The following is a 27,501-nucleotide window of genomic DNA, read 5'->3' as shown; positions in this document are numbered from 1 at the left end:
CCCGTTGCCTACTGGTGGTGGTCAGAGGGCCCGGTGGCGCCAGTGTCCGGCAGCCTCGCCTCTTTATTAGTGCCTAAAAGCATCACGTTAGATGTGATTAAAGTAGAGCTAAAACACACAATGCTGCATCAAAAACTATTAAACCACAGCGCTTATTATCACTATGATGACATTACACTGTGTTGTGCTACACATGACAAAAGAAAAAGAAAGCTAAAGAGAAAATTTCCAGTCTTGACCGGATGTAATGAGTAAAAAGAAGATTTTTTTTCTCCAAATAATCCAACACTTTGTTATGGAGTTTAAAAATATGGGATTATTGCCTTTTACGTTTAGACTATACTTATGTTATTATGTTTCACGTGACACAAGTAATACTACAGAGGAACATTTTAAATTCAGCCCCATGTAATTAATGAACACGAGTTATTAGATAATAAAGCTGTATAAACAGTTATTAACAGTAATAATGTGAATAAAGTTAAACTTAAATACTCACTTTGCTGTCGTTCAAATGTACTAAGCTTTATGATTTTGTTTGGTTGTTGGTTTCATGTGGTTAACATTAACACACACCTGATTATTAATCTCTGTCTAACTTCCACAGCATGTCTTTATCCTGTCTTCCTTCTCTCAGCCCAAACAGTCCCAGCAGATGGCCCCGCCCCTCCTTGAGCCCGACCCCGCTGGAGGTTTCTTCCTGTTAAAAGGGAGTTTTTCCTTCCCACTGTCGCCAAAGTGCTGCTCACAGGGGGTCATATGATTGTTGGGTTTTTCTCTGTATGTATTATTGTAGGGTCTACCTTACAATATAAAGTGCCTTGAGGCAACTGTTGTTGTGATTTGGCGCTGTATAAATAAAATTGAATAAAATTGTGTTATTACGCATTTATAAGCAAATAACACTTTTTGTAGCTACCAGACCAAAAGTGAGAACATCACTTCTTTTAATAATTAACTATAATAATTTTTGCTGGAGTCTGAAGTGAGAACTATGTCTTATTAATGTATGAACCTTTTCATATAGGAATATTAACCTAACAGTTACTTATTGACAGTTTAATTCAATGTTATTTATACGGTACCTTAACATATATGGATTTATATTGTAAGGTAATGACCCTAACAGTTAATTTTATTCTTGCAGTTTGAGTAAATGGTGTTTTCTGCAAGTCTGTGACTTTAATATTCAATAGAATATAAAAACCATTATGATGTTATGACCAAAACCAGTTTGCACTTTGTGAAAGAGATATCAACTGAAGTTGAATCAAGGCCGAGCTGTACTTCCATTTGATGCAAATTTGCTCCACTAGATGGTGCAATGTCCCCTACAATCTTTATTTAACGAGGCAATAAGAACACATGCGTATTTGTAATCGCACCCCAGGAAAATCAATGATTCTTTAGGAAAAGGGGTTGTTAAAAAATATAAAGTTAAGATCAGCAGTGCACATGTGAACCCATTTGAGCTGACCCTGGTAACGTGTTTTTTACATTCTTCATTGTGTAATTACAAAGATAGTATTAGTATTTGTACTTTTAACCTCCTGTGAGATTATGAAACACTGTAAACAACAACAGGAAACTCATAACTACAGCTGGTGAGGATGACCCAAACACCACACATTCCTGCTGTGAGGCCACAGGGTTTAAAAGCAGAGTCCCAATACTGCCAAAATATTCAATAATAACACAAAGTGAGGATGAGTCCTGCCAGAGTGCCCTCAAGCATGTTGTTAAAGCCCTACTGCAGCACAGGGAGGAGGTGTATATCAGCTAAACGCCTTTATTGTGAAGCTGTTTGCTCATTCAGAATACGTCCTCAGATCATCAGCCGGCCCCTGAGATTCCTCTCAGGTTCAGGTTGGGAGTCAGTGACCTGGATTATTATTTTGCTGTGACCCGAGTGCTGCAGATGAATCAGCTTTGGCCACCTGCCATTATTGTTCTGTGCCTGTCAATGGAATCTGCTGCAGGCGAGGCTGCTTCATGCACAAACACACTAGGAAAACCAATTAATCATTCGCTGGTGTGAAGGACTGCAGCTTCAAGTCTAGACTTTAAGCTAGACAGACAACACGGCCGCACAGAGACCAAGACAAGAACATGAGCCTGTACTTACACTCATCACCTGATTAACCCATTCAAATGATTTTTGTTGTATTTCTTTAAGGCTGTGCTATTGAAAATTGTAATAACAGCATTGAAAACAGTAACAATTCCAAAATCTGTTCTCTTCAATATTTCCTCCTAAAGCTTGTGGGAAAGTGGAGCAGCTGAGAGACAAATATTTTCCTTCCTTGTAGCTGCTGTGGACCATATATCAGACCTCCACCACAGGTGGTCAGAAACATGACTAAATCATAATATAGCTGGTGTATATCACTGTATCAGGTGCTGTTTTTGCCTCTTGCACCACTGCCCACAAGTGGACAAAAATACTTAAAGCCAGTGCAGACATTGCTTACAAATATGTAAAGTGCTAAAGCCAGGGGCGCCTCCAGAATTTTACATAGGGGTGGCATATGGGGGCCACTAAAAATATTGGCGTGGCACAGCACATACAAGTATATTAAAATTATTACCAACATAGGACAGTATTGCTAGGGGGGCAGCAAATTTTGGGGCTTGGTCAGTGCCCCCCATGCCCCCTCCTTGGTGGCGCCCGTGACTAAAGCAGAACTTAATCATAACACAATAAGATGATTTATCTAACCAATATCTAATCTGGTAACATCAGTTAAAGAGGCGAATATCAGGCAGCATAACCATCATAGCGAAGCAGGAAAAGTATTGAGTGTATTGATTCGAGTGATTGTAAAGCGCTTTGGGGTCCTTAGGGACTGAGTAAAGCGCTATACAAATGCAGGCCATTTACCATTTGTAGAAGCACGCTCTGTGACACAAAACACAAAAACATGATTCATACTTAAATGAGGAAGCTGATGACAACTCAGACATGTTTCTTTCCACTACAACAAGCCACACGTTTCACTGTGTGCAGATTTCTGTTCTCTGCGCAGAGTCCGAGCTGTACGTCTGCTTCTTCTACCTGAAACCAGGCATCTAAACATGTGGATGTATGTTTTAGAAAAAGTACAGCGTTTTAATGTCAACATGACAGTAATGTAACTGTTCCATTTCCTTCACTGAGTCAATGCTTTCATTTTCTGTTTGTTTGTAATCTTAATCTTAAAACCGGGAGCAAACTGGAGGAAATGACAATGGCGCCTCTCTCAGCGTCTGTATGAAATGAGTCACTTCTCAGGAGCACTGAGCATCCTTTTGGACCCTCGGCATCCTTCACTTGTTGAATTCCAGATGCTTCCATCAGGGTGACTCTTTTGGCATTTGTTCAATCTACTGTTATCTTTTCAAAATAAATTTGGAACATTTCATGGTTCATGGTGACAACGAAGTACACATATGTAATGTGTTGAAATGAAGGTTGGATGACTCCCAGGGCTACACATAGTGCATGTAGTGTTTTCACTTCTTCACCACTCTTTTTGATTGGCCTTCTGTAATTTTAAGGAATTTACAATTTAATGAATCAATTTATTTAATCACTTTAACTAAAGCTTTCTGATAAATGAAAAATATTATATATAATTATATAATTTTTTTTAATTGATCGGGGTCAACGACGCACATCAAGTAATCAATATATTCGGTGTAGAAACGACAACGTCGCGGTTGACGTCATTCACACCTGACCTGGCAATCACACCCGGTCGCCGCACGCGCGTGCGAGAACGCGCCGCACAGACTGTGATGAAAGCCAGAGAGCGAGAGAGAGAGAGAGAGAGACGGAGGGAGGAGAGGATGCGAGCAGGTGGAGCGCCTCTCTGCTGATGCGCGGATCCACGGACACGTTGTTCCTTCATTTAACTCCGAAAAACCTCCGGGCTCTTCTGAAGGCTCTGAAAACTAAGCAGGTGAGTGCGGACAGTTTGTCTGAGACTGCGCACATCAGGCTTCACTCCCAGCAGGAGAATGACTAGGCATTGCAAGTTGCAGGTGCGCGCTCCCCTTGGAAGGTTTAATTAGTTAAACTGGCGAGAATCAACCTTTAATGTGTCAAATCGGTGAAAGACAGCAAGGTGCTGCCTCTGCTCTGAGTCTGCACTGTCACACCGCTGCTTGGTAGTCAGTGTGTGAAAGAGTTGAAGCCCCAAAGTAAAGGAATAAACGGGGGTGGTTCCACTCGCAGGTTTTCGAAACAGGATTACAAAGACAGCAGTATGTTTGATTTTCAGAATAAAGTGCAGGAGTGCTGCAGACTGATGTGACACCGTCCCAGCAGGAATGTCATGAATGAAGTCTACTGTATGTGTGAGGGGGCGACAACAAAAACAGGATTGTTCTCCAACATTTCTGCCCCATGTCAGCTCTTCACTCTTTGGAGTCGTTCTGTTGATTTCTGCAGTCATGAGCTCCCCGGACAGCATTTCCTCTCACCGTGCTTCTGTCTGAGCAGAAGCTGAGTGACTCTTCATGTAATGTAATACTTCCTGCCTTCTGAATAATAAATGGACAGGACACACTCATTGACCATTAAATACTGATTTGCCATCTCTCTCTCCTCCCTTCCCGTCTTTCTCGTGTTCTCTGCTCTCACAGCGTCAGCTCTTTTGTTTGAAATCTCACCTCTGGCGTCCTCAGACGGACCCTTTTAGTGCCAAATTTCATCGTGCAGTTGGAGGATGCTTTTAAATCATAACAGCAAACTTTGACTCTCTTTTGTCTCTAGGTGCCAATATGGGGAACGGTTCAATGAAATCAAAGCGCTACAAACACACTGACGGCTGTGCGCACAAAGATCACGGCGGTGGGTTCAAAAACTCGACCCTGGATTTCCTGAGGGCCCGGGTGGAGGAGCTGGAGCGAGAGGGCAAGAGGAAGGATGAGGAGCTTTGTGTCAAAGAGCAGCAGATCAAAGGTCTCCAGGAGCAGCTGGCCAAACACACACGAGTGCTGGCCGAGATGAGCGAGGAGCTGCAGAGTAAGTGCATCCAGCTCAACAAACTGCAGGACGTGATGAAGAGCGGAGCATCGGCGGGTCTTGCTTCGAGGCCTCCTTCAGTCAAAGCCAGCAGCAGGGGCAGCCCCAACCTCAGCATTCGCATCAAGGAAACCCTGAACAGAAGGAAAGGCGCCAAAGCCGGGGTATCTGCCGAACCCACATCAAGAACCTACGACTCCAGCGGTCTGCCAAAGTTCTCCTTTGAGAAGGCTCGGGTACCAAAGGATGCAAGGTGAGACATGTTTTCAGGAAGGTTAAAAACATAAAAAAGGGAGAGGAAAAAATATGCCGGCGAGAGAAGCCAGCTAAAGGTTCATGACACATTCAGGCTCAGTCCATCCTGGTGTAGTGGGTGAGATTTTAAAAATGCAAGCAACGTAAAGAGGTGTGGGTGGCAAGTGAAAGGTGGGCAAAGAAGCAAAGATTTTAGTGCTAATGACGTCCAACAAAAGTCTGTTATAAAAACAACATGATTCAGTCCAAGATTTCACAGCTGCTGCTGAGAAAAAAAACAACAACAACAAAAAAAAAAACTGTCTTCATGAGGTTTTCTGTTTTTCACGGGCTCAAAAAGAAGTGACCCACACCATAGAGTCAAAGTCAGAGCGTCGAATTAAAAAATGTCCCGCTGTGTATTGCACTGCACAGTACACTTTTAGAAATCATTCTTCCTCCAGACTGTTTATGCCTTTCCTTCTGTTTCAACACGATGAAACAGAGACAGGCCCGTAAGGAAACGCTTTCAGCAGTTTGGTGTGGAGGAACCCTCACCACAACCCAATCCAGCACCTTTGGGATGAGCCACAGGCATTTAGCACCCAGCACCAGTATTTAGCCTCATTAGTGGTCACAGGCATAAAACCTGATAGAAATCCTGAAACCAGAAGAGCTGAGGCTGTTACTGCAGCACATTAACGTTGGTTTTGGAGATGTTGAACATATAAAAGTGCATTTATATTTTGCTATGTAGTCCATGCTTACCGTCCAAGATAAATAACAAGGAAGCATGTTCACAACCTGAAATAATACTGAGTGACTATCTCACACCAGCAGGTGCAAACAGGCATAAATGAAAATGATGTAAGCTCAGGGCTCCGTCCTTCCTGTCATTTCAAATTGAATTTGTCTTCTTATTTTATTGACCTTCGCTCTCACTTTGTATTACAGTAAGTCCCAGCCCAACAAGAGGTATATCAAGTTAGTACAGTCAGCTGAACTAAGAATGTTTCAAGGGATCAAGTCTCTAAAAGCAGGAGGACATTTAAAGGGCATGTTAGCTTGACATAATAAAAAAAAGTAAGCCAATGAGGCAAATCTTCCTTTTCTCTTTCTCTCAAAGAGTAAGATGATGATTTGTAAAAATGTCTCAACTGAATGTTGACACCCAAAACAAGAAGATTAATTTGGCCAATCAGTCATAGTTGACCTGTCTGCCCTCTAGTGGCTGGAAGCAGGCAGAGAAATCAGCACAAGCAGGGCCTTTAATATTGTTGTAGCTTCCAGGTCTGAAATGAAAAGCTACTGTTGATGTGACCTAAACTTGCATTCCTTGTAATGGCCAGTAGGGGCAGAGCAGAAGAACAAAAAGTCTGAAGAGGTTAAAACTACAACATTTAGAGTAAAAAGAAAATCATTATAGCTTTATCACCCTGATGACCTCGATGAAGGCCGCAAGCTGAAACGCGCTGCTCGTGCAATCACTGATCTTCATACTACAACTGTTGTTGGAGATATAACCTCCAACGACCAGTAGGGGGCAACTTCACTGCCAAAAAAGGCCCCATGAATAGGAGACAGAAAACATTACGTTTATTGTCTCAATTGCCAGTTTTAAGTTTTACTAGTAGAACAAAAGTTGTTAAAGCAGGTCACGCGTTGATAAGAAGTCCTGTGTGAACCTGCAGTGTCAGTATTCCTCACTCAGTTGCTGAGGGTCTTCACAAACTAACGATGTAACAGTAGGTATCTCCATTTTTTATCTGCAGTCTTTGGTTAAACTGCCAGCATGTTGGATTTAAAGCCTCTGTGTGATTTTGCTACACACAGCAGGAGCCCAATTTCGAAAACTTTCTTCGATTTATGTTCGAACTTGCATTCAAATCATAAAAGAAGCTGCGGATCACATCTGCCATCTATAAATCTCAAATCAACCTAAACTGTCTTGTAGAAGCCACAAGAACAAGAAGGCTTAGTCAGGAGGAACCGTGGGCCGTGATGTACTGCTCTCCTGAATACCAGTTTTGAGCTTTTGAGATTCTTTGGTAATCCACACTGATTAGTCAAAGCTTCAACAGAGACTCGTATCGTAAGTTTATCGATAGTGCTGTGATCACTCAGAGAGGACGCTGCCTCTATCACAGTGAACAAACTGTGGATGCCGCTGCTCACTGAACAACACAGAGGGAGGTGTGGCTCATCCCAATAGTGAAAGAGCCCAATTTATTTTTCACTAGGAACTTTTTTAAAAATTAAAAAAGATGCTGAAGGGGGGTGAAAGGTTTCCGAGTGTCTAGGTTCAGACGCTAACTTGGCAACAATAAGCTGAACTGAGCCTGATCATCTCTGCTGCGAGTGGTTGTCAGAGAGCAGTGAGACAGCAATCTCAGTGTGTCCAAAATCCCCAAACCTTTTTGTGTTAGAAAAACCTGAAACCTGAATATCAGCAGACAGTCATTAGGCATGACCATGCAGCACACGTTGAGGGACTGAATGGCGGGTTGGCAAATCCAAACCAGTGACCAGCAGTCATGAAAAAAAAAAAAAAGTTACCCACACCGAGGGGAACTGAAGCTCGATCATCACTGCCGTGGGAGGGAGAGCAGACGCACACTGTGGAAAAGATTTTCACCCACTTCAAAGTTAGGAGTTATACAAACATGACTTTCTGCTTTAGTCACACAAAAATTCATCATGATTATGTTTTATAAATGAAGCCACCAATCTAAAACCCTTCTAAATCAAACCTGCTGCACAGCTGCGCAGCTCTTCAGTGCAGCCAGCTTTAATCCTGACTGGCTGCCACCCAACAGTTTTTAGCTTTTCTCTTACAAATCTGTTTAAAGGTCATTTTGAACTTTGATAAAAGCATTTTTTAAAGTTGCCTTTAACATTGCTTTGGTTGTCCATTATTTATATGTTCATATGAAAAATGAATGAGCTAGTTTATATATGGATACACAGATACACACACGCAATATAAAGAAGCCAGATAAACATTTGGACACCACCTTCCTCAGGAAGGAAGCGGTGCCTTTATAATCATTAGGTTTAGAAATGCACTTGAAGGTCGATAACACTTTTATGTATGAGAGCTGCTCATTGGCTGAGCGTACAGACTGCAGTGGACTGTAAACAAGCACGATAAACGTGATAAGTGTGCTCTATTTGAGCTTTCCATAACCTATGTTCTATTTTCAGACTGTTAGCTAAGCTCACTGCAGATGACTGATGTGGACCTCAGAGGGCATTTCTATCAAACTCTTTAAGACTTCCTGCCCATTTTATTCAATTTTACACTTGATAAGAGAGTGAATAGCCTGAGACATGTAGCACAAAAATCTAATATCAAAGGCTCCAAAAAGCCCATGTGAGACAATTTCCCACAACTATGAAACTTTGTTTCCATCAGTATGCTGTCTGTTGAGATTTCTGTGGAAATTAGAAACAGAGGCAGATGTTTCAGATGAAGCAGCTTTATCAACCCTCATCTTCAAATAATACCTTTCCCTTAAAAATAGCTTTATCATCTTTGTAGTGCCGTTTATTCTTAGACACCAAGTCTGTGCTTCAGGTTAAACTTAATGATGGTCATCTTCAGTGGCGCTGATCTCATTTGGATCAACAGCAGTCAATGAAAGTTTTCAAATGATCCAGATACTTCATGCATCACCAATATGATTGTTTCTCTTTAATTTTACTGACCACGTAACAGATGCCACCCGTGTTTCCTCGGCTCCTCTGATTTGGCATTCTGCCGCTTTTGTTCTTAAGCGGTTTAAATAAGAGCAAATGCAGCAATTTCCGAGCGATTGAGTCGTGTTTTACATTTGTTTAGGCGGTCTGGAAGAGTGTACAGAGATCCTGTGATCAAACCCAACTGAGACCAACAACTAAAACGTGGGACCCAACTCACCCCCCCTCATGTGCCATCATTTACTGCACACATAAGTAGCTCAGGCACAAGCAAAACAACTTAAAAGGTCTTTTAATGAACACATGAAGTGTTGTTAGATTTCCAGCATGAAAGTAAAATTGATTTTTGTCATCGTGAGTGTTCCTCAGATCGTACAAGCCGAACGCAGAGCTCTGCAGTGAATAAACAATAGCATGCAGTCTCCCTCCCTCTCAATGCGATCCTCATGTTTAAAACATGTGTCGCTAATAAGCCCAGCATGGATTATATAACCAAAACGAATGTAAATGAGGCCGTCTGGTACCCTCATGTAGGCAGGCTTTGATACGCAACACTTGTGTGAATGACGGTAACATGTTGGAGGGTAATGACACAGCTAGGTGGGAGGAAGGGATGTTGGCTGAAAAATAAAGGGCTGCATGTCAGCTGCTTTCTTTTTATGAAGCCCAGAGTGATAATTCATCACACACGATAAGGTGGATAAACAGACCACCCAGCTCTCGCACCGTGCGCCTCTCCAAGGTCCGACTCGCTCTCGTGATCTATAGTTAGCATTCAACCGTGCCTCCTAACCTTTTCACAGCTCCCCAAAGGAGATGATGTCTTCGCCGTATACATCCCCTCGCTGCAGCTGTTCAAATGCACATCGGTGAATTTTGACAGCTCGTGATGATTTTATGTTTTCCCCAATTTTACTCGATCTGTTTTCAGGAGGGAGCCCCGGGGCTGCGAATACTCATCATTTCACAGGAGACAAAATATTTAAAATGTGGTGAGTAATGTAGATGTGGGAGTCCTGCCTGACGGATCAGTAACTCACCGTGAAAGTGTAATCAGTGGTGGGAGAAGGAAACGTCAGCAGAGCAAGTAAAGCAGCTCACTTAAAGTGACCCCATCCATGGCTGGTTATCTGTCCAAGTTACTTGGGTGTGGAGAGGCTGCAGAGACATCTCTTTGCAGAAATTAAGACCTGGTTACATTATAACAATAAAAATCCACAAACTTTGTTTAGTCAGAATCAGAATCAGAATCAGAATGGGGTTTATTGCCAGATGTTGAGGTTTACAACATTAGGAAATTGCTGCGGTGCTTCAGTGCAAACAATAAGAATTAAAGTGCTATGTAGAAAGAAAGATATGTGCATGAGATATACATGAGATATATACATGAGAATAAGAATTATGAGTGCTACGTAGAAAGATATATACATGAGTGCAGGTGGTGATCAGTGCCAAACATGAAATGATGCAGTGACACAGCGTAGGGTCATGTGTTAGTGGCGGGGACAGTCATGTGGTTATTGTTCATGTGTCCAACAGCAGAGGGGAAGAAACTGTTCTTATGGCGAGAGGTTCTGGATGTCACTTGAGATGATTTATTATCGCAGAACGATGCAGTCAGAGTTTGGCATCTTACCTTCTCTACAAACATGATACACATATGAACTGGAGAGTGATGAGCAAGTGGTGACTCGAGTGGTCTGGCAGAGCTAGTTTGCAATCTTTGGGTCGGTTTCATCAATAACTATTTTCTTTCTACACATGTCGCTGTGCAGACGTAAGCACCCATCACCGCAGACAGGAAGTTCATGCTTGTGCCAGCTGATTCCTGTTGTTGGCTGTAGATCAACAACAGGAATCCGCTGGCACAAGCATGAGGACGGAAAGAAAATAATTCCTATGTTAAAGTGATCACAACAAGGTTTTTGCATGACTACAAGAGTCTTTTCCTTATCTGACTGCACTTACCCTCACATCATCAATCAGGCTAAGAGCCACACAAAGGTGGTTTTCAACTCAAGTCAATCCAGGGATTTCCAATCTAGACATGAGCACGTTCTCTCGGGTGATGTTTGCAGCATATGCAAAAAAGAAAGAAAGAAATGGGGCAGATGTTGAGGAGAAAATAATTCAAATCAAAAGCTCACACTCTGCAAGAGTCTAATTTCAGTTTATTGCATCAAGAAAGCTGTAATGTTTTAAGCACATCTGCTCTTCAGATAATAACACGCACGGAGAGGATGTCCAGTCAAAACTGACACAGCATGGCACCAATTCATAGAAAAACAGCCACTCTAATATGTATATGAGTTTTTCATTAATATCATGTGCCTAAAAAACATTAAATAAATATTTATTATTTATTCTTATACCTTTTTTTATTTTTCATTTATGTTGTTTTTTCCCCTGGTTTGTTTGTTTATATGGGGACTTTTTGCATAACTGTCTGATGAAGAGTGGGTCTGCACCATGTGACCCGTCAGAAATGTGGACGGCATATTTTAAAAACAAAGATCAAACTATAAAATTAGAAAAATTTGATGAGATTAAGCTCATAATAAAGAATGATGGCAACGCAGATTTTAAAGAAATAATTCCAACCTGTGAGTGAATTTAACTTGTGTACAAATTTCATATAAGGCTGGGAAACAGTTTTAGGCACTTGTCACTATGTTAAGAGTTATGAAAATGTAAAAGTGCAAAAAGAAAATGACAGAATTTCTGCTAATATTCTTATCATTTCTTTTTGATGTTAATCAGAATTATTTTCCAAAGAACTGAGTGGTTGGTTCTACAGCATAAGAAAGCACTGAACCGCACTGAAAACACCAACATCTACCTTTGATGCTGGGGTGAGCGGTCCCTTTGAGGAAAACTACTCTCACAGAGTATATCAGACTCCAAATAACTGTCCATGAAAACAAAAGATCACATTGGTTAAATATATAAGAGGTGACTTTTATGGTTTTCAGTGTTTAAAGTATAATTTGAGGGATGAAACAGACACAGATGGAAAGGGGAGAAAGGAAAACGTGAAAACCAAGAAAGGAAGTGAAGAAAGACTCAGTCATCTCTCCACTGATAAGTAAAAGTTTCTTCTTTCCATCTTTGCTTTTCTCCCGTGCAGTATTTACTTAATTCAAAATAAAGTGCAGGAGTAAAAGCAGTTGAAAGATGACTATGGTTTGGTTCCACTACTTTCACTCCTGAATCTCTCATCTCCTAAAGGAAGAACAATAAAACAAACGCAAACGTTTCCGAGTGATAAACAAAGCAGCGGGCCTGTAACTGCTCCTGCAGTTATGTTCACTCTTTCATATCTTACAGGGAACACAGACTGTGCTTTATAATCTTCAAACAGCAACACTCGGTAAAGCTCGGTTCTCTAACTTCTCTCCTGTTGCTGTCTGTGACAGTGTAAAGAAGCTGCTGACAGATGCCCTCAACAAGAACCAATACCTGAAGAGGCTGGAGCTGCAGCAGATCAAAGACATGGTGGAGTGCATGTATGAGCACACTTACCAGCAGGGAGAGTACGTCATCAAGCAGGGAGAGCCTGGGAACCATCTGTTTGTCCTGGCAGGTACTTTCGCTTCCTGTCATCTTCTTAGTCTGGAGTTAAGTTTGAAAGGAAAAATAAACTTCCATCCACCGCTTGCTTCAGTTTACTGTTGCATGCTTATTCTTGTGGCACCCACGTTTGTGTAAGATGTCATATGACACATAATGCCCAATGAGAAGCCAGAGCAACATGTGAAGCCATGTGCTATGAGGAAGCAACAGTTTGCATCACCAGCTGGGCTGCGTTCAAGTTTTTTGAGTAGTTTTTTTTTTTGTTGGTGGTTTGTTATCAACCTGTTAGGTCACTCAAGTTTTGCACCAAGAGAAGCCCACTCACTGTCTGCATGCTTTTCAAACACAACAGGGTGAATATACAAGACGCTGTGGTGAGGTAGCAAATAACTTTGGAGGTTGTCCTGTTGCCCGTTATCGCATCCTTTTGAGGAGAAATGTTCACAGCAAAACGTTGAGCATCATTTTCAGGTTTGAACATGCCCTTGCTAGAAGGCCTGGCTTTGATAAGGCTTTTGGATTAAAGGACATTTCTTGTTTCTCACTTGATTAAATCCTTGATTCCTCGCCTCACAGCTTAGTCCCTCCCACCAGTGATGCAAGCGGAGGAGGAGAGAGAGAAACAGGAGTCGAGGCAAAGGCTTTTTAAAGGGATGTCAATTAACTGTGTTGTGCGGCACAGCTGCACCATCTGTGCTTTGTTTTTGTTAAAGCCTCAGATGTCATGAAAATGGATATATGGAGGGCTACTTTTGAAAGTTACAATTTGACTTTTAATGTACAGATTGCACACATGCACAAACGATGAAGGGCAGAAAGTTTGATCATCCAATTAGAAGCTACTTTAAGCTGCTCTTATTCACATGCAGGCGCCACAGTGGCCACATATACATGTGCTGGATGCCCTTCCAGACAGGGAAATGAAAGGCACCTGCATGAGGGACATTGTGCATCCTCCTTGGGTAACGCGCCACCATTTCTTCAGACATTTGTTTTGCTTTTGTTGGGGCTGATTCTGGGAATTTTTTTCCCAGTTATTTTGCTGCTCTTTGTCAGTGTTTTTCTAACCTGAAATGCATTCACTTAGTGTTGATTACATGTGGTTTCTCTTAGGAACTGAAGGGAAACCAGTAAAAAGCTTTTTCACTTCTCCAAAGAATAACACAGAAATAAATGGATTTGCGGAACATTTAACACAAGTGCAGACAGCAGATCCCACTTGGGAGTCTTCTGCTTACATTTTTTCTTACTCGTGTTAATAAAGGAGAGAAATGTGTTTTCTCGTTGGGAACAGGCAGCGATTACAAAACTCAGAAGTCATGAATTTGGCCTCGGTGTAGTCGAGGTTGGTGAGATGTCCAAAGTGTAACAAGGCTTGGGTTTTATAAAACACCACCCGATGAGTGTGTTGAAACAATAGGGGTAGGGTTAGGGTTTGTATTTCTCGTACTTTCTTTAGTGAAGAGTACGGAGCGATGCACTGATTTATCAGTTCAGCGCTACAGGCCAAAATCTCGTTGGCTGTCGATGGCATAACGGCAAATATGTCAGTCAGTAAATGTGGCTAATTTCCATCAATTTAATTGCTCAAAGAAAAGACTTCATTTATTTACAGTTTTTCTCAAATGCTAAAACACATGTCACAAACGTTACCACCAGGTCCCCCAATGTCCAAACACAACACCCTTCTCTAAAGCTACATAAACACAACCACACCTTCCCACTGCAAAACTCAAACTCCCACACCAAGAGAGCAGCTCGAAGCTGTCAAAACTGTAAACACTACAGCATTACACACTACAGCAAAACAATTGAAAACACAATGCTCAATTTGTGAGAAGGTTCTTTGTTTCATAACTGCCAATGCATATTTTAGAAACTATACAGTAACGGATCGTCGTAGATCTCTGCAGAGGATTAGGCATTTAGATTTGTGAGTTTCATATGAGTAGTATAAATCTATAGAAAATCCTGCATGTACGTACACTACTGTAACACAACTCAATGCAAAAACAGAATCTATTGCACACAACAGTAATCTTGAAAACATGAACAGGGTGTGAAGTTTTTTTATTTACGTTATTCACACCACACACACACCACAATCACTGTGCGGCATCATGTCGCTGAGCTGTTGCTCGCATCTCGTCCGTAATGATGGTGCGAGGTTGTCTTGCTCTCCCTCCTGGACCTTCTCCTCTCCCATGTTGGCCTTCTCCTCTTCCTCGTTGGTCGCTCCTCTTCCTCCTCTCATTTGAACTCCTCTTCCTCATTGGCCTGCTCCTCTTCTTCCAGGGCCAGCTCTTCTCCCTCCTCTGCATCAAATTCCTCTTCCCCTGACTCTGCCTTCATCCATTGTGTTTGTTTGGAATCTTCAGCATACTGTGCACTCTGAACTTGCTTTTACATGTGGGTACAGCATTAGCAACAAGTGTCTTCAATTTTGAGTCATTGTGTGTAGTGAATGACGCCAGGTGTGTTCCCTGTGTTCAAAGATTGGTGACTGTGGCAAGCATTTTGCATCACATGGGCTTTCATTTGAGAATATGAGCAGAGTTGTTTTGCAACATGTGTTTTAGCAAGGAAAAATGCGTTTAGATTTATGAGTACAGAGGGTTGTGTTTTGTGAATTGTGTCTTCATGTGACATGTGTTTATGGTACTGGAATATGGTGGCTACATTTAGTAAATGTGTTTAGACTACTGGTCATTTGGGTTACAGGATTGGCTTTTGTGTTTTAACATTTGAGAAAAACTGTAATGAAAATTTCTCTGTTTCCCTTTAAAAGAGGCGAGGAATGAAAATAAATAAATAAATAACTGCACCGGCTTCTGGTAAATTTTTCTCTAAATCATCAGCGTCAGCCACGAATTTGATAATCAGTGCAATCCCATTCTTTTACTATGTGATTATACGACAGCCAGGAAGGGCATTTGTTGTATTGCTAGTAGAAATGTTTCAAACAGTCCAGTCTGGCTACAAAATTGTAAATGAACCTGGTGCTTTGCTTTCAGACTGCGGCTTCATTGGAACTGAGCAGTGACTGCTGTGCGTGTTGTGTCATTCTGAGAAGACCATCTGTGGTCTATGTGAGATCTTTCCTTTCATTGGCTACAGCCAGTCTGAGAATGAGCCAATAACATCAAAGTAAAACAACAGCAGGGGTCTGATTGGTTGGACTGTTAGGCACAGATTGCAAGTATATACAAATGTATACAAGTTTAAAAGTTTAACAAACCGACATGTAACAGATTGATCACCCCCAACCAGTCGTGGCAGATGGCTGCGCCTTCCTGAGCCAGGTTCACTTGGAGGATTCTTCCTGTTAAAAGGGAGTTCTTCCTTCCCACGTTTGCCAAGTGCTTGCTCAGAGGAGGTCATGTAATTGTTGGGGTTTTCTCTGTATTATTGTAGGGTCTCTACCTTTCAATATAGCGCACCTTGAGGCAACTGCTGCTGTGATTTGTTGCTATATAAATAAAACTGAAGTGAACTGAATTAATGTAGCTGGTGTGATGTATTCATGGCAGGAGAGAGAAAAAGTTCATTTTGGAAGGACATTGAGTGAAATGCACTATAACCCACTACGTCTTTATTTTTAATACATTCACAGTTACCCACCCTCCCCTCATCTTTTCTTTCTTATTCATTTAGATGTATTCATGTATTAATAAATTCAGTTTATATTTGGTTGTAACCAGGCAACTAAGTGTATTTTTAAAAGACCACGCGGCCTCAGAGCAATGGTCTGTCCTCTGCCAGTAACTGACATTTGCTCGTCAGAGACAAAGTAAGTATTTCTTCTGCCGTCTGGTGTTAAAGCGATGTCTCACCCTGGGCAGGAAACCGCATCAAAATTCAGTGATTACAGAGTCCTAGTTTGTTGATCTGCTGAGCTCTGACGTTTCAGCACCTGAGCTAAATCAACACAGCGTTTGTTTTGTGCTGTGAAGAGTTACCAAAACAGCTCTGATGAATAATTATTCATCATCAGAGGTTTTAAATACTCACGCAGACATCAGCAGCTGCTAATTATAATGACTAAAGAACTCTTCTTTAATCATGATTTGTGCTACAATTTCTATTATAGTGGAGATGAGAAAGAAGGGACATTTGTGGGGTTTCTGGTCTCATATGCAGATTTAGAAATTTAATGGAAATGTTCTCTCTTCCTGATAAATCTGAGAAGCAGCATATTAAAGAGGCACGTCTGCCAGGTGAAATCCTGAAAAGCACACAAACCTAATGAAGCTTCACCTAGACGATATTACCGTGACCTTAATGAATGAAGTGAGATGTAAAAGTCACTCAGTTAGCTCCTGATATGTTCATCGTCTGTGTCCTAAATTTGGGGTTTAAAAATTTAACCTATTGATTGTCCTTGTTTCATATTTGCAGATGGGAAGCTGGATGTGTTTCAGCATAACAAACTGATCACATCGATAACGGTGTGGACTGCGTTTGGGGAGTTAGCCATTCTGTACAACTGCACGCGGACCGCATCAGTGCGAGGTAAAGGCAAATCTGTTTTAGAGTCATACAGCTTTTTCCCACTAAAATCAATACAAACTGGTTCTGGATGATCACCTTTACCTTCCAGTGAAAGCCTTCTGCCCTGATGGTTTCGTGCAGCTGATGATGCACTCGGGGTTACTGAATGGTTCAGTGACCAGAAAAGTGATTCACACATCTTGTGACACTGAGAGTCACCAGATCTCAAGCCAGCTGAACACCTGAAGATTTTGCACCAGCACCACAAAAACATCAAACCAGGGAATGTCTGTGTTTTATTCATCCTTTCAGAAATCCACAGACAAGACAAGGATTAATGTCAAGGAGCACTTAAGCTGCTGTTTTATGTTTTATGCTCTATTTTCTTCCTTTAATGTACGACTTCTCATAAAATTCTTTGTCAACAAACAGGAGAAAAATCTAAGAAGAAGTAAGTATTTTCTGCACAGCTGGATCTAATGTGCATCCATAATTCTTTTTGCTTGTTTTGAATTTGTACAGTAGAGAGTGAAACTACATCAGAGCTCAGTGTGTTTAGGACGCTTTTTTTAAGGTTGAAACACACTGAGTGCCCCAGGGTTTGAATCACCCGCGACCCACGCAGCAGACAAAATCAAACACCAAATGTAACGCAAGCCTAATGCCCAGTGTCCCATTTCCTCCTTTTTCCAGACTGTACCTTTACATGCAGCGTCGCAGTGTTCCAGTTTAAAAGTTTATCATCAGGTTACACATACGGAGCAGAACTAGCAGAGCTCTGATAGTGGGACAGGAAAGAAGTAGGAAATCCAAAAGCCCATTGAAGACTGTCAATTCTATTCTGTGTTTAAGTTTAATACAACAATGGTCTCTGGCAGTTATTCGTCTTTGAAGAAGGCCTTGGGCATGACAGCCATGAATATATTATGAAATCTGATTAATGTGTTTCAAGATGGCACCTTGTTGTTTCCGGTGAAAGCTGCTCACTGAGCATAAATGAAAAAAAATGGCTCTGGGATTTTTAATTCCTAGGTGACCGAAATAATCCACTGATATCCCCAAAACTTGTTGAGCAGATGTTAAAAAGATAAAGAAGAACACTGAGGTTTGGATAAAAAGTGAAAAAGATTTGGCAGGAAAGTGAAAGGGACGTTTGATCCTCCACACTCCTCGTTAAATTCTTTAAAGAGTAGAAATGAACCAACAACCTTCTTGCTGAGAGGCAGCAGTGCTAACCGCTGCAAGACCACACTGCTCTAACATCTATAGTTACTGTCCAGACGCCGCAGACTGCTGAACAGGGAGACCCTGTGGGAAGCGTGTCTGTGTGTGTGGAGTGGACGTTGTATGGCTGTGTGATCTCAGTGACGTCACATTTAAAGAAAGCATCAGGCACATGTATTAAAAGATTAAAGACGTGTGTGTTTGAATTGTAAAAACAACTGCTGTGATCCAGACATTTAGCCTCACACATCAAATTTAACCTGATATTTGCCGTGGTGCCTGTGACATGACTCTGTGCTCAGCTCAGAATCTTACAGGTGAGGTTTAAATTCTAATAACTGTCCCTTTTCTCGATGAGGGGTTCCTGTCCTTATTCCTGGACTTCTGCTGAGAGCACAGGCAGACAATAAAGCATTATATGAGTGGAAAAAACAAAAAAGAAATAATCGATATGTCGATGCATATCGCTTTGGCGTCGCAAACTTCCAGAATGACGTCAATAACAAAAGAATCAGGAGTGACCTCCGTCTGAGTTTCAGGCTCCTTAAAACGCTGAGCAGAAGAACCTGGATGGGAAGCAAACACGCGTCAGCGCGGTTGTGTTGACAGAGGCTTTACATGACAGCCGCAGCTTTTCGTGCTGATTGGTTTTTGTCTTCTTGGCATTTGGAAAGTGCATACCATGTAGTATGTGAGTGCTCTTTGTCTCAGTTTGTATATTTAACCAAGTAAATTGACTGCTGGTCCTTGGGGGAGGGGGGCCAAAATGACCTCAATATTCAGGGTGCACTGGAAAACCCCTGACAGTTTGACAAGCCTCTCAGCGGGTTTTCCGTGATAACAGATGAAGCAGATAAAGAGCAGCTCTTTCTTTGCTACTGGTTCATGTCAAACCTTCACAGCTACTTCCTCCTTTTACCAACAGAGGCCCGCCTCAGAGTTTCTGTTGATTTGAAGTGACTCAGCATCAAGATAAAGGACAGATTACAGTGTTTTTCTCACCTCCTTTGTCCATTTGGAAAAACAAAGCATTTTCATGTGTCTAATGACAAGGTGCTGTGAGTTTTCCAGCATGGCTGTTATCAGCACACGCTGCTTTTAAACCAGCTGTCAGTCAGCTGTCATGTAGTGGTACTGATGCATGTTGTGTTGCTTCTACAGCTGTGAACAAAGTGAGGACGTGGGTTTTGGATCGGGAAGTTTTCCAGAACATTATGAGGAGGACGGCCGAGACACGACACGAACAGTATCGCAACTTCCTCAGAAGGTTAGCTTCAAGTCCACTAAGACTGTCCAACAAAAACTCCTGACACCAATAAAATGATCAAATGAGACATTTAACAGACATATGAATACAAGATGTCCGGTGGTGTTGGTGCGGTCAGAGCAATAGCACGAGCAGCTTCCCTTTACTCCTCATGAATAGGTGCTTCACCCTGTGGTGTCACATTTTACATCTTTTTCACAACTTTTTTTCCAGCATGCAGGAACAAAGCTGTCTATTTCAACCCCAAACAGGACCGTTTTCCACACCTAACCAAATATTTTTAGTGCCAAACTATGTCCAAACTGGGACCTATTTTGCTCATTCCCAGCTCAGTGTTTTTATTCTTGGAGTCTACTAGAATAGCTGTGCATGATTCACAGTTCAAAATAATCCTTTTATGTAATACTGGTGCTCGATGCAGCCCTTTAGATCAACAACAACAACAAACTGTTTCTGCTTCCTTCTCATCTTTCTTTAGGAAGCTTAGCTTTCTTATCTTGGCTTTCTTCTGATTGGTTGCCCCTCCCAAAATAAAGACTTTAACAGTGGGAGGGTGGGGTGTGTACCTGACGTGACCACATTAGGTAAAACACCTCTCGCCGAGGGCCAAAACTATAAGAAACATCCTGTGATTTGTGCCACCGCCACCCGTCTTGCCTCCTTGTGCAGACATTTTCTCTCTTTGCCTTTGGGGTCCAGTGTTGTCAAGACAACACCAAAGACGGTTTGTGGGTCAGTGAGGAAGGTTTGCTTCAGGTCATGATAAAATGCTACGCAAGTGTATTTTATCATCAAAACTGGGTCACAGGATCTAAGTCAATACCACGAGACATTAAACAAATGATTGATTTGTTGCACTGTCTGAAACTGTGGTGTCCTGTGACACAGGAAACCAGGTTCTGCATAATAACATGTAGTGATTTGTTTTAACAATGTAATGCCTGTTTTTTCTTTTTCTTTTGCGTCAGTGTTTCACTTTTGGCTAATCTACCAGACGACAAGCTAAGCAAAATAGTGGACTGCCTGGAGGTGGTAAGTTATTCTGTCAAATTATCTTTATTTCTCCTGACTTTTCATTGTATTGCCTCAGTATTGCACAACCTTCTGGCAGCTCGTGGGAGCCCCAGCTTTGCAGATAGCTGCTGTCAAAATATCATTACCATTTGGCCATATACCATTACTGCATGTCAGCATATTCGTTCTGCCGCCAGTTGCAAGACCTCACAAATTACCTTGTTGATGAACAGAGCCGATATTATTGCTGTCATCGCTGGGTGCTGTATATTGTTACCATAATTATTTGACTAAGGCCCCAGAAACTGTTTATTCAAATGGGGGACGAGTGATTTCTTAAAGATGTGCGAGTGACAGGCTTTTGGTGTGAGACCATGAAGTGTGTGTAACTGTGTAAGCCGAAGCATGCAGGAGACCCGTGCATAGTCCGTTTTTTCTCCGTAAGCATTGCATTTCCGCAACGCTTTCTCAGCTTCTTTTCACAATGGAAACTTCAAGGACGATCTTTGCGGTCATCGCTCGTCCTGCTACGAGAATCTCCTTATTCAGTCATTTCTAATGGAGCTGATTCTGTTGCCTCTCAGGGGGGCAGCTGTAACCTAATAGCGGTGCAGATGTTCAGTGAGAATCCGCCAGATAGTATTGAAGCGTCTTGTCAAACAGTGGGTAATGGAATTTGGTGTGTTTTGCATGTGAGTGTGTGAAGGGAGTAGTTGTTTTTAGGTCTCTCTGATGATTTTCAGTATGATCAGCTGGTTGGAATTTGAACTGGAAAGATTCAGTGACCAAAAAAAGTGGGTCTGTTGAAAGTAAAAACATAAAACAGCAACGAAAAGAATGTATCCTTTCATTCACTTGTGCGCCTGGCGTGCAACATCTTGTCATGTCATCACGTAGATTGACAAGCCAACCCTGAAAGTTGCAGCCTGGAGTCGGAGCCTGAATGCTGAAGCCCAGCTCGGCTAACAAGCTCAGATTCAGATGCTTAAAATTTAAGCTCCAGTGTGAGCTGAAGGGACAAACTAACCAGATCCCACAGCAGGTGGCCCGACACTCAGCTCACCAAGGATGCAGAGCAGATGAAAACGCACTCGAAAAAAATCATGAAAAGGATTTCCAAGTGATTAAAGTGCTTTAATTTTAGCATTATACAATTCTGTTATTTCAACTTAATGTAGCTGAGTTGGAACAGCTTAATTAATCAATGACAAATCAATTTATTTACTGCAGTTGAGTCCAAGTTAATTTAAGTAAGTTGATTCAACCCATGTAAATGACATTAGTCCAACAAAAGTACTTAATGCTAATAGAAAGCCATTTATTATTGTGGAAATCCATGATTGTTTTAAGTTCATTTAAAGAGTTATTCTTTGGAGTGTTAACATGAAACTTTAATGGATTTATAACAGCTTTGGTATATCCGTCACTCCATCCATCCATTCTCTTTTGCTTATTGTTATCAGGGTCGCCAGTGTATCGCAGGGCTAACACACAGAGACAAACAACATCTGCACTCAATTCACATCTCGGGGCAATTTAGAATCACCAGTTAACCTAACTCCACTAACTGCATGTCTTTGGAGTGTGGCGTACCCAGAGAGAACCCATGGTCCCATGGCCAGTTGGTGGATTCTTGCTGTTAGCACTGGTGAAACGCCACTGCCGAGCTGTCACGCCAGACAGTAAAAAAGTAGGAAAGCCATGATTACAAGGCTTGATGCAGAATTTTCTAAGTTTTTGTCCTTGACAGGTTAAACCACAAACACGTGATGTGCGTATGCTTTTCTGCCTCTTATAACTCCAGTGATTTTCCTGTGGTTTGAAATCTTGCGTGATCTTGTGATATCACAAGTCCAGACAGTTAACCACTCTTGGTAGATTGCATCACTTCATCTCGACAAGAATAAATTTAACAAGTGTCAAGTTGTTGAATTTTGCAGATCATGTATGATTTAATTATGTTCACCATGGAAACATAAAATGATTTTGGTTATGCTTGGAGTGCAGGGGGTAGGCCGCCATCTATAGCACTGATTGCAGTCTGGAATAGTGGAGAGGCAGCAAAATCCTCATTTATTATTTAACTTAAGTATATATGGTGTTATTTAATCATTTATTTCAAAAGGCATGGGTGCCCCTTCTTTCATGTCCCACAAATACAGTGTCAGTCTGTGGGAAAGACCAAAAAAATCTCCTTCCGTCACTGTCGTGAACACTTTATAAATCATGCACGGTGTGCATATCATCACTGTTTCAACAGTTCTTTGAAATCAGCACGATGCGTTCAGGGGGCTGCACTGGGAAGCCTGTCCACGTGGGGGCTGCTAAAGACTAGAGTGATCCCCGCCACAGTGCATCTGCAACTTCAAGCATGGAGAGACATGCATTTTTAGTGTCTGCTGTTCCTCATTGACTGACTGGAAACAAACAGAACGACTGCACTCGAACTTAACTCAAACACAGCTGAGCACAAGTGGCTGTCTGCCACTGACCAAACCAGAAGTTAGTGTAAAGTAGGACAGAAGGGCATTTAATTGTTGGAGGTTAGAGGACTTTTCATAAAGAGGCGTGCGTTTAAATTTGACAAGCTTAGTTGTCTGGTATAACAAACCTGAGACACAAGTCAAACGCCGTCGCTCATCTGCACCTCTACAGCTTCATCCAGACAGTCTTTATAAACAAAGCCCTGGCATGTTGTCTCCGCTGTCACTGACGGGTGTTAAACTAGGCTCTCCTGAAGCGTAAACGGGGCGTAAACAGTCTCGGACGCTCAAGGAAAATGCCACTTGTGTCAAGAGTTTTGACAGTAAACACCCGGGAATATTTACGCGTGGTTGCTCTGATTTGTTTGTTCACTTCTGGTCCTCTATAGTCAAATGGATTATAGCCACGGACGGTTGTCTCAGCTACAGGAACTTGGCCTCTGTCCCAGGCAACATTTCATCCTGGTCACCTTCATTCGTCGCGCTTCCCTTTCTTCACCTAAAAGCTTTAAAATGGAAGGCGATCTGCCAGCTCGCTGATTCAGCGGTCTGGTTTTAATGCTGCGGTTGGGATGCTTGAGATGTTGGTTTCAGAGAAACAGCAACTGACAGGATGAAGCGGAGGAATCTGTTTCTGGAAGAGAGCTGGCAGAACGTGCTGCACCTCAGTGTTTGACTCGAGAATTTCAGAGTGTCGCTCGGTTTTATGACGCTCCTAAAGTTAAACTCTGAAACAAGTCTAGCGTGATTTTAAGTCGCATGTCATGATGACTGAACTACATAACAGCTTTTTATTATATGATGTTTCTGATTGGCTGACTAATTGTCTTTTCACCTGTGAGTAATGTTTGTAGTATTATGATAACACACTGATGCAGGACACGATCTGCACTACAGAGCAACAATGTATCACAATAGAACTCTAAGCAGGCTCTGTGTGTCCACCAGGGCAGATGATTTCCCCCTGTGGATGCCAAGTGGCAAAACAAATGTCCATGTGGGACTTGTGAGTCTACACTAGTCATCTGACACTACCCATCGATCATCTCACGATCCATCATGGGCCAATATTGCATCACCAATTCCAAATCTTGTTAATTAACTGGCGAAGTGGTAGAAACACAGTATTAGATCACAGAGAGCGCAGGTGTGTGTCCACCTGTCGACCACCGAGTTTAGAGGGCCTGTTTTGTAGATTGTTATGTAACAAATGATTAGTCAGTGACTGATTTGTATTTGAAATTAATTGGAATTAATTGGAATATTGACTTTATGTGTCAGCTCGACCTTTTTTACTGTCTGCATTGTATAGTCAGTTTATTATCTTAAAGCTCCATCCACATATAGATCTATTCACATCATATAATATAATAATAATTAAATACACGTCATATTATATCTAAATGATCACTTTAAACCAGTTTAATTCAAAACGTTTCTGTGTTCTCTGTGTAATCAAATCTGTGGCATTTTGAAAAGTTAATTTCAGCCCTCTCTGCGGAAAATTGTGATCGGCAAATATATATATTTTTTATTATTTGGAAAGGGATCAAATGGACATATTCGTACCTCATTTCAAGCATTCATTTGAGGTTCATTCAGTGTTCATTTAAAACGTGTCAAACACAAATTGGCTGACAAATTCATCCTAACTCAAGCCCCCATTAACAGACATTAAAAACATCATAATTAATATTTTTCTATTGACTTAATTTTCATTTTCCCCATGAGCCCTGAAAATCTCTGCTGAACAGCAGGCTGAGAGGCTCTGAATGACTGAGCGTCACTGACAGCTGCTCTCAGCCCGCAGGGCCCGGCTACCAGGAATCAGACCGGCTGCTCCAGTGATTAAATCAATGCAACGTCTCAGTTCTGACGGTTGTCCTCCCCCGATCTCACACCCTTCCTTCCCTTTAGGAATACTATGACAAAGGCGAGTACGTCATCCGAGAGGGAGAGGAGGGCAGCACCTTTTACATCATCGCACAAGGAAAGGTAACGTGTCTGTCGTTTGTTGAACAAGCTGCACGAACACAAAGCCACATGACTCAAAGATAATTTAGGGTTATGATAAACCTAAACTTGCTTCTGACACCGATACACTATATATTAAGAAAAGATTTAGCTTTTGTGAAGTGAAGCCAGTTCAGAAGTGCTTTAAACCTGCATTCTTTCTACTGGCCAGCAGGGGGAGATTCTTTGTGGGTGTCTTATTGACAGCGATCGTGGCTCGAGAGTTGGTAGTTCGTCTGGTAATCGGAAGGTTGCCGGTTCGAGCCCCGGCTCGGACAGTCTCGGTCGTTGTGTCCTTGGGCAAGACACTTCACCTACTGGTGTTGGGCAGAGGGGCCGATGGCGCGATATGGCAGCCTCGCCTCTGTCAGTCTGCCCCAGGGCAGCTGTGGCTACAACTGTAGCTGCCTCCACCAGTGTGTGAATGTGAGAGTGAATGAATAGTGGCATTGTAAAGCGCTTTGAGGTTTCTCGAAAAGCGCTATATAAATGCAATCCATTATTGTCATTATTAGAAGTATTTGAGAAAACGATCCAACTTCTCACTTGATTCACGACCTTAGTAAACATTTCCTTGTTGAGTTCGTGGTCTCAGTTACTAGTTGTAAGTCTTATTTATTACAGCCTGATCCTCCTTTTGCAAATTATGATTACAAATAGAGTCAAAGAGTCAATAAACAAATGGGAGCTTTGGGGCTTGGCTAACCTGTCATTCATAAGCTGTAAACTGGGATATGTTGACGCTAATAATAACCTGTCATTCTCAAAAAGAAACAAGCCGCACATCCTCGCCCTCAGCAGTCATTTCTGTGGATATTTGCTTCATAACCGAGCAGGATGCTGCTGTTGTTGCAGTTTTGGAATAAACTAATCACCAAAACCAAACTAGATCATTTTTATGAATAGCATCAGTGCATTACTACTTTTACTTTAAGAATTATTAATCAAAAATAGTAAATGCTTTCTATGTTGCCAGTCAGTCTAACTTGTCATTCATAGTTTTTGCTATTGTCAGTTATAAAAATATAAAACACATGAGCTGCACTGCAGAGATTTCTGAGACATTTTCTGCAACAATGGCACTCATTAGGGGCACCAGCCATAATCCTGTCTTCCAACAATAGAATAAATCCTCAAGTGCTTTGGTGAGATAATACTACATGATGTCTCCATTGCACGGATCCGGATGCTGCTCCTGTATTTGCAGCAAAAGCTCTTGTTACTCAGCCTGAGTGCCAAACAGCTGCTCGAGCACTGCTCGACTCTCAAAGCTTTGCAGGACGTTGCTTCAATCTGGTTTCCACAAATGAAAACGACATACAGCAGTGTTTTATAGTAAGCACATCTCCAACAAAAGAAAGAGGAGTATCTTGGTAATATACCTGCCTCATATCGCGTTTAACGTTTAATCATTAAGAGAGAAAATGTCCAAAAGACAAGATAAAACACACACAGAATAAGTGTCTTCCCTCAGTAACAGTCCAATATGTCGACCAGTATGTTGACCAAACTGTACGTGAGTCTGGGGAGTTGTAGGGCTATGACTCACCCGCCAGTCTGTCTGATAAGTCGGGAACCCGACACCAGAGCTGTCCACAGGGACTCTCAAAATGCCATTATGAGCTGATCCAAGACTGCAGCTCTTCAGCGCTAAGCTAACCAAACCAAACCAAAGAGAGACACATGTTGTTTGGAAAGAAGGGGGCTAATACAGGAAATGCCCCCCACCCGTCCTCTTTGTAAACCCCCCCCAAACGAGGGTAGAAATAACATCTGAGAGTGCCTGCCATCAGGAAAAACAGGGAAGTAAAGGTCAGTGGGGTCAAATGGGACACTTAGCTAAAGCACACTTTGACCATAACGGCTGTGATGTAATTGTGGCATTTTTTCGGCACCACGATGCCACCAGTGGGACGCTTGACCTTGGCCAGGGTGGGCTGCTGGTTTTCAGTGCTTCACAAATTACTGAAAGGTTTGACAACTCTCAGGCTGCAGGCGTGGAATGGTGGAAGCCTGCAGCTCGAGCAGGCAACAGTTGGAAGAGGAAAATCAGAGACGTCTGATATGCAAATAATGCTTCTATTCAAACAGCAAGTCAGGAAAGCATAAAGTACTTCAACACCACCACATCACACTGGGCCCATCATGTTCCATTTGGTATAATTAAGTACACTCCTTAAAAGCACATTTGTGTACGCACTGTAACATTAAATTAATAGTTAATGTAATCTTCATTATAATTCGTTCAGTTTGAGGGCCTGCTTTCACCAAACATCACTTCTGTGTAAAAAAAAAAATAGGAGAAAAACCAGGCCATGGGTCTCACAGTCATCTAGGTGAGATGAGGGGAAATCCAAAACAATTTCGAAGAAATTGTTGTGTTAAAGCTACGTAGCTACCAGCTTCCCCCCGGCCACCTCATCCAGCTCTGCCAGAAGTGAAGGGACAGAACAGCGATACATCATCGTCTGACAGACAGACAGGTTCTCATCTGG

General features: G+C 41.9%; 1 protein-coding gene across 3 annotated transcripts in view; it reads left to right on the top strand.

The window, feature by feature from the left end:
* The first annotated feature begins 3,752 nt into the window (after positions 1-3,752).
* prkg2 (protein kinase cGMP-dependent 2) overlaps positions 3,753-27,501 on the top strand; it is a 36,996-nt gene continuing 13,247 nt past the window's right edge. The window contains exons 1-7 of one of the 3 annotated variants that reach the window (XM_005921969.3): positions 3,753-3,941; positions 4,757-5,261; positions 12,358-12,524; positions 16,913-17,026; positions 19,391-19,496; positions 20,465-20,528; positions 24,911-24,988. In XM_005921969.3, the coding sequence (XP_005922031.1) occupies positions 4,765-5,261; positions 12,358-12,524; positions 16,913-17,026; positions 19,391-19,496; positions 20,465-20,528; positions 24,911-24,988 (1,026 nt within the window). In that variant the 5' untranslated portion in view covers positions 3,753-3,941; positions 4,757-4,764. Of the gene's footprint in view, positions 3,942-4,756; positions 5,262-12,357; positions 12,525-16,242; positions 16,305-16,912; positions 17,027-17,219; positions 17,457-19,390; positions 19,497-20,464; positions 20,529-24,910; positions 24,989-27,501 lie in introns of those variants that run through there. The other 2 variants (XM_014333482.2, XM_014333481.2) reach the window with 2 other exon arrangements.

Source organism: Haplochromis burtoni, unplaced genomic scaffold (assembly GCF_018398535.1).
Source record: "Haplochromis burtoni strain Fernald_Lab_line unplaced genomic scaffold, NCSU_Asbu1 Contig_43, whole genome shotgun sequence".
Classification (NCBI taxonomy): Eukaryota; Metazoa; Chordata; class Actinopteri; order Cichliformes; family Cichlidae; genus Haplochromis; species Haplochromis burtoni.
The sequence above is the reverse complement of the archived record's forward strand: the minus strand, read 5'-3'. Positions and strand labels throughout refer to the sequence as shown.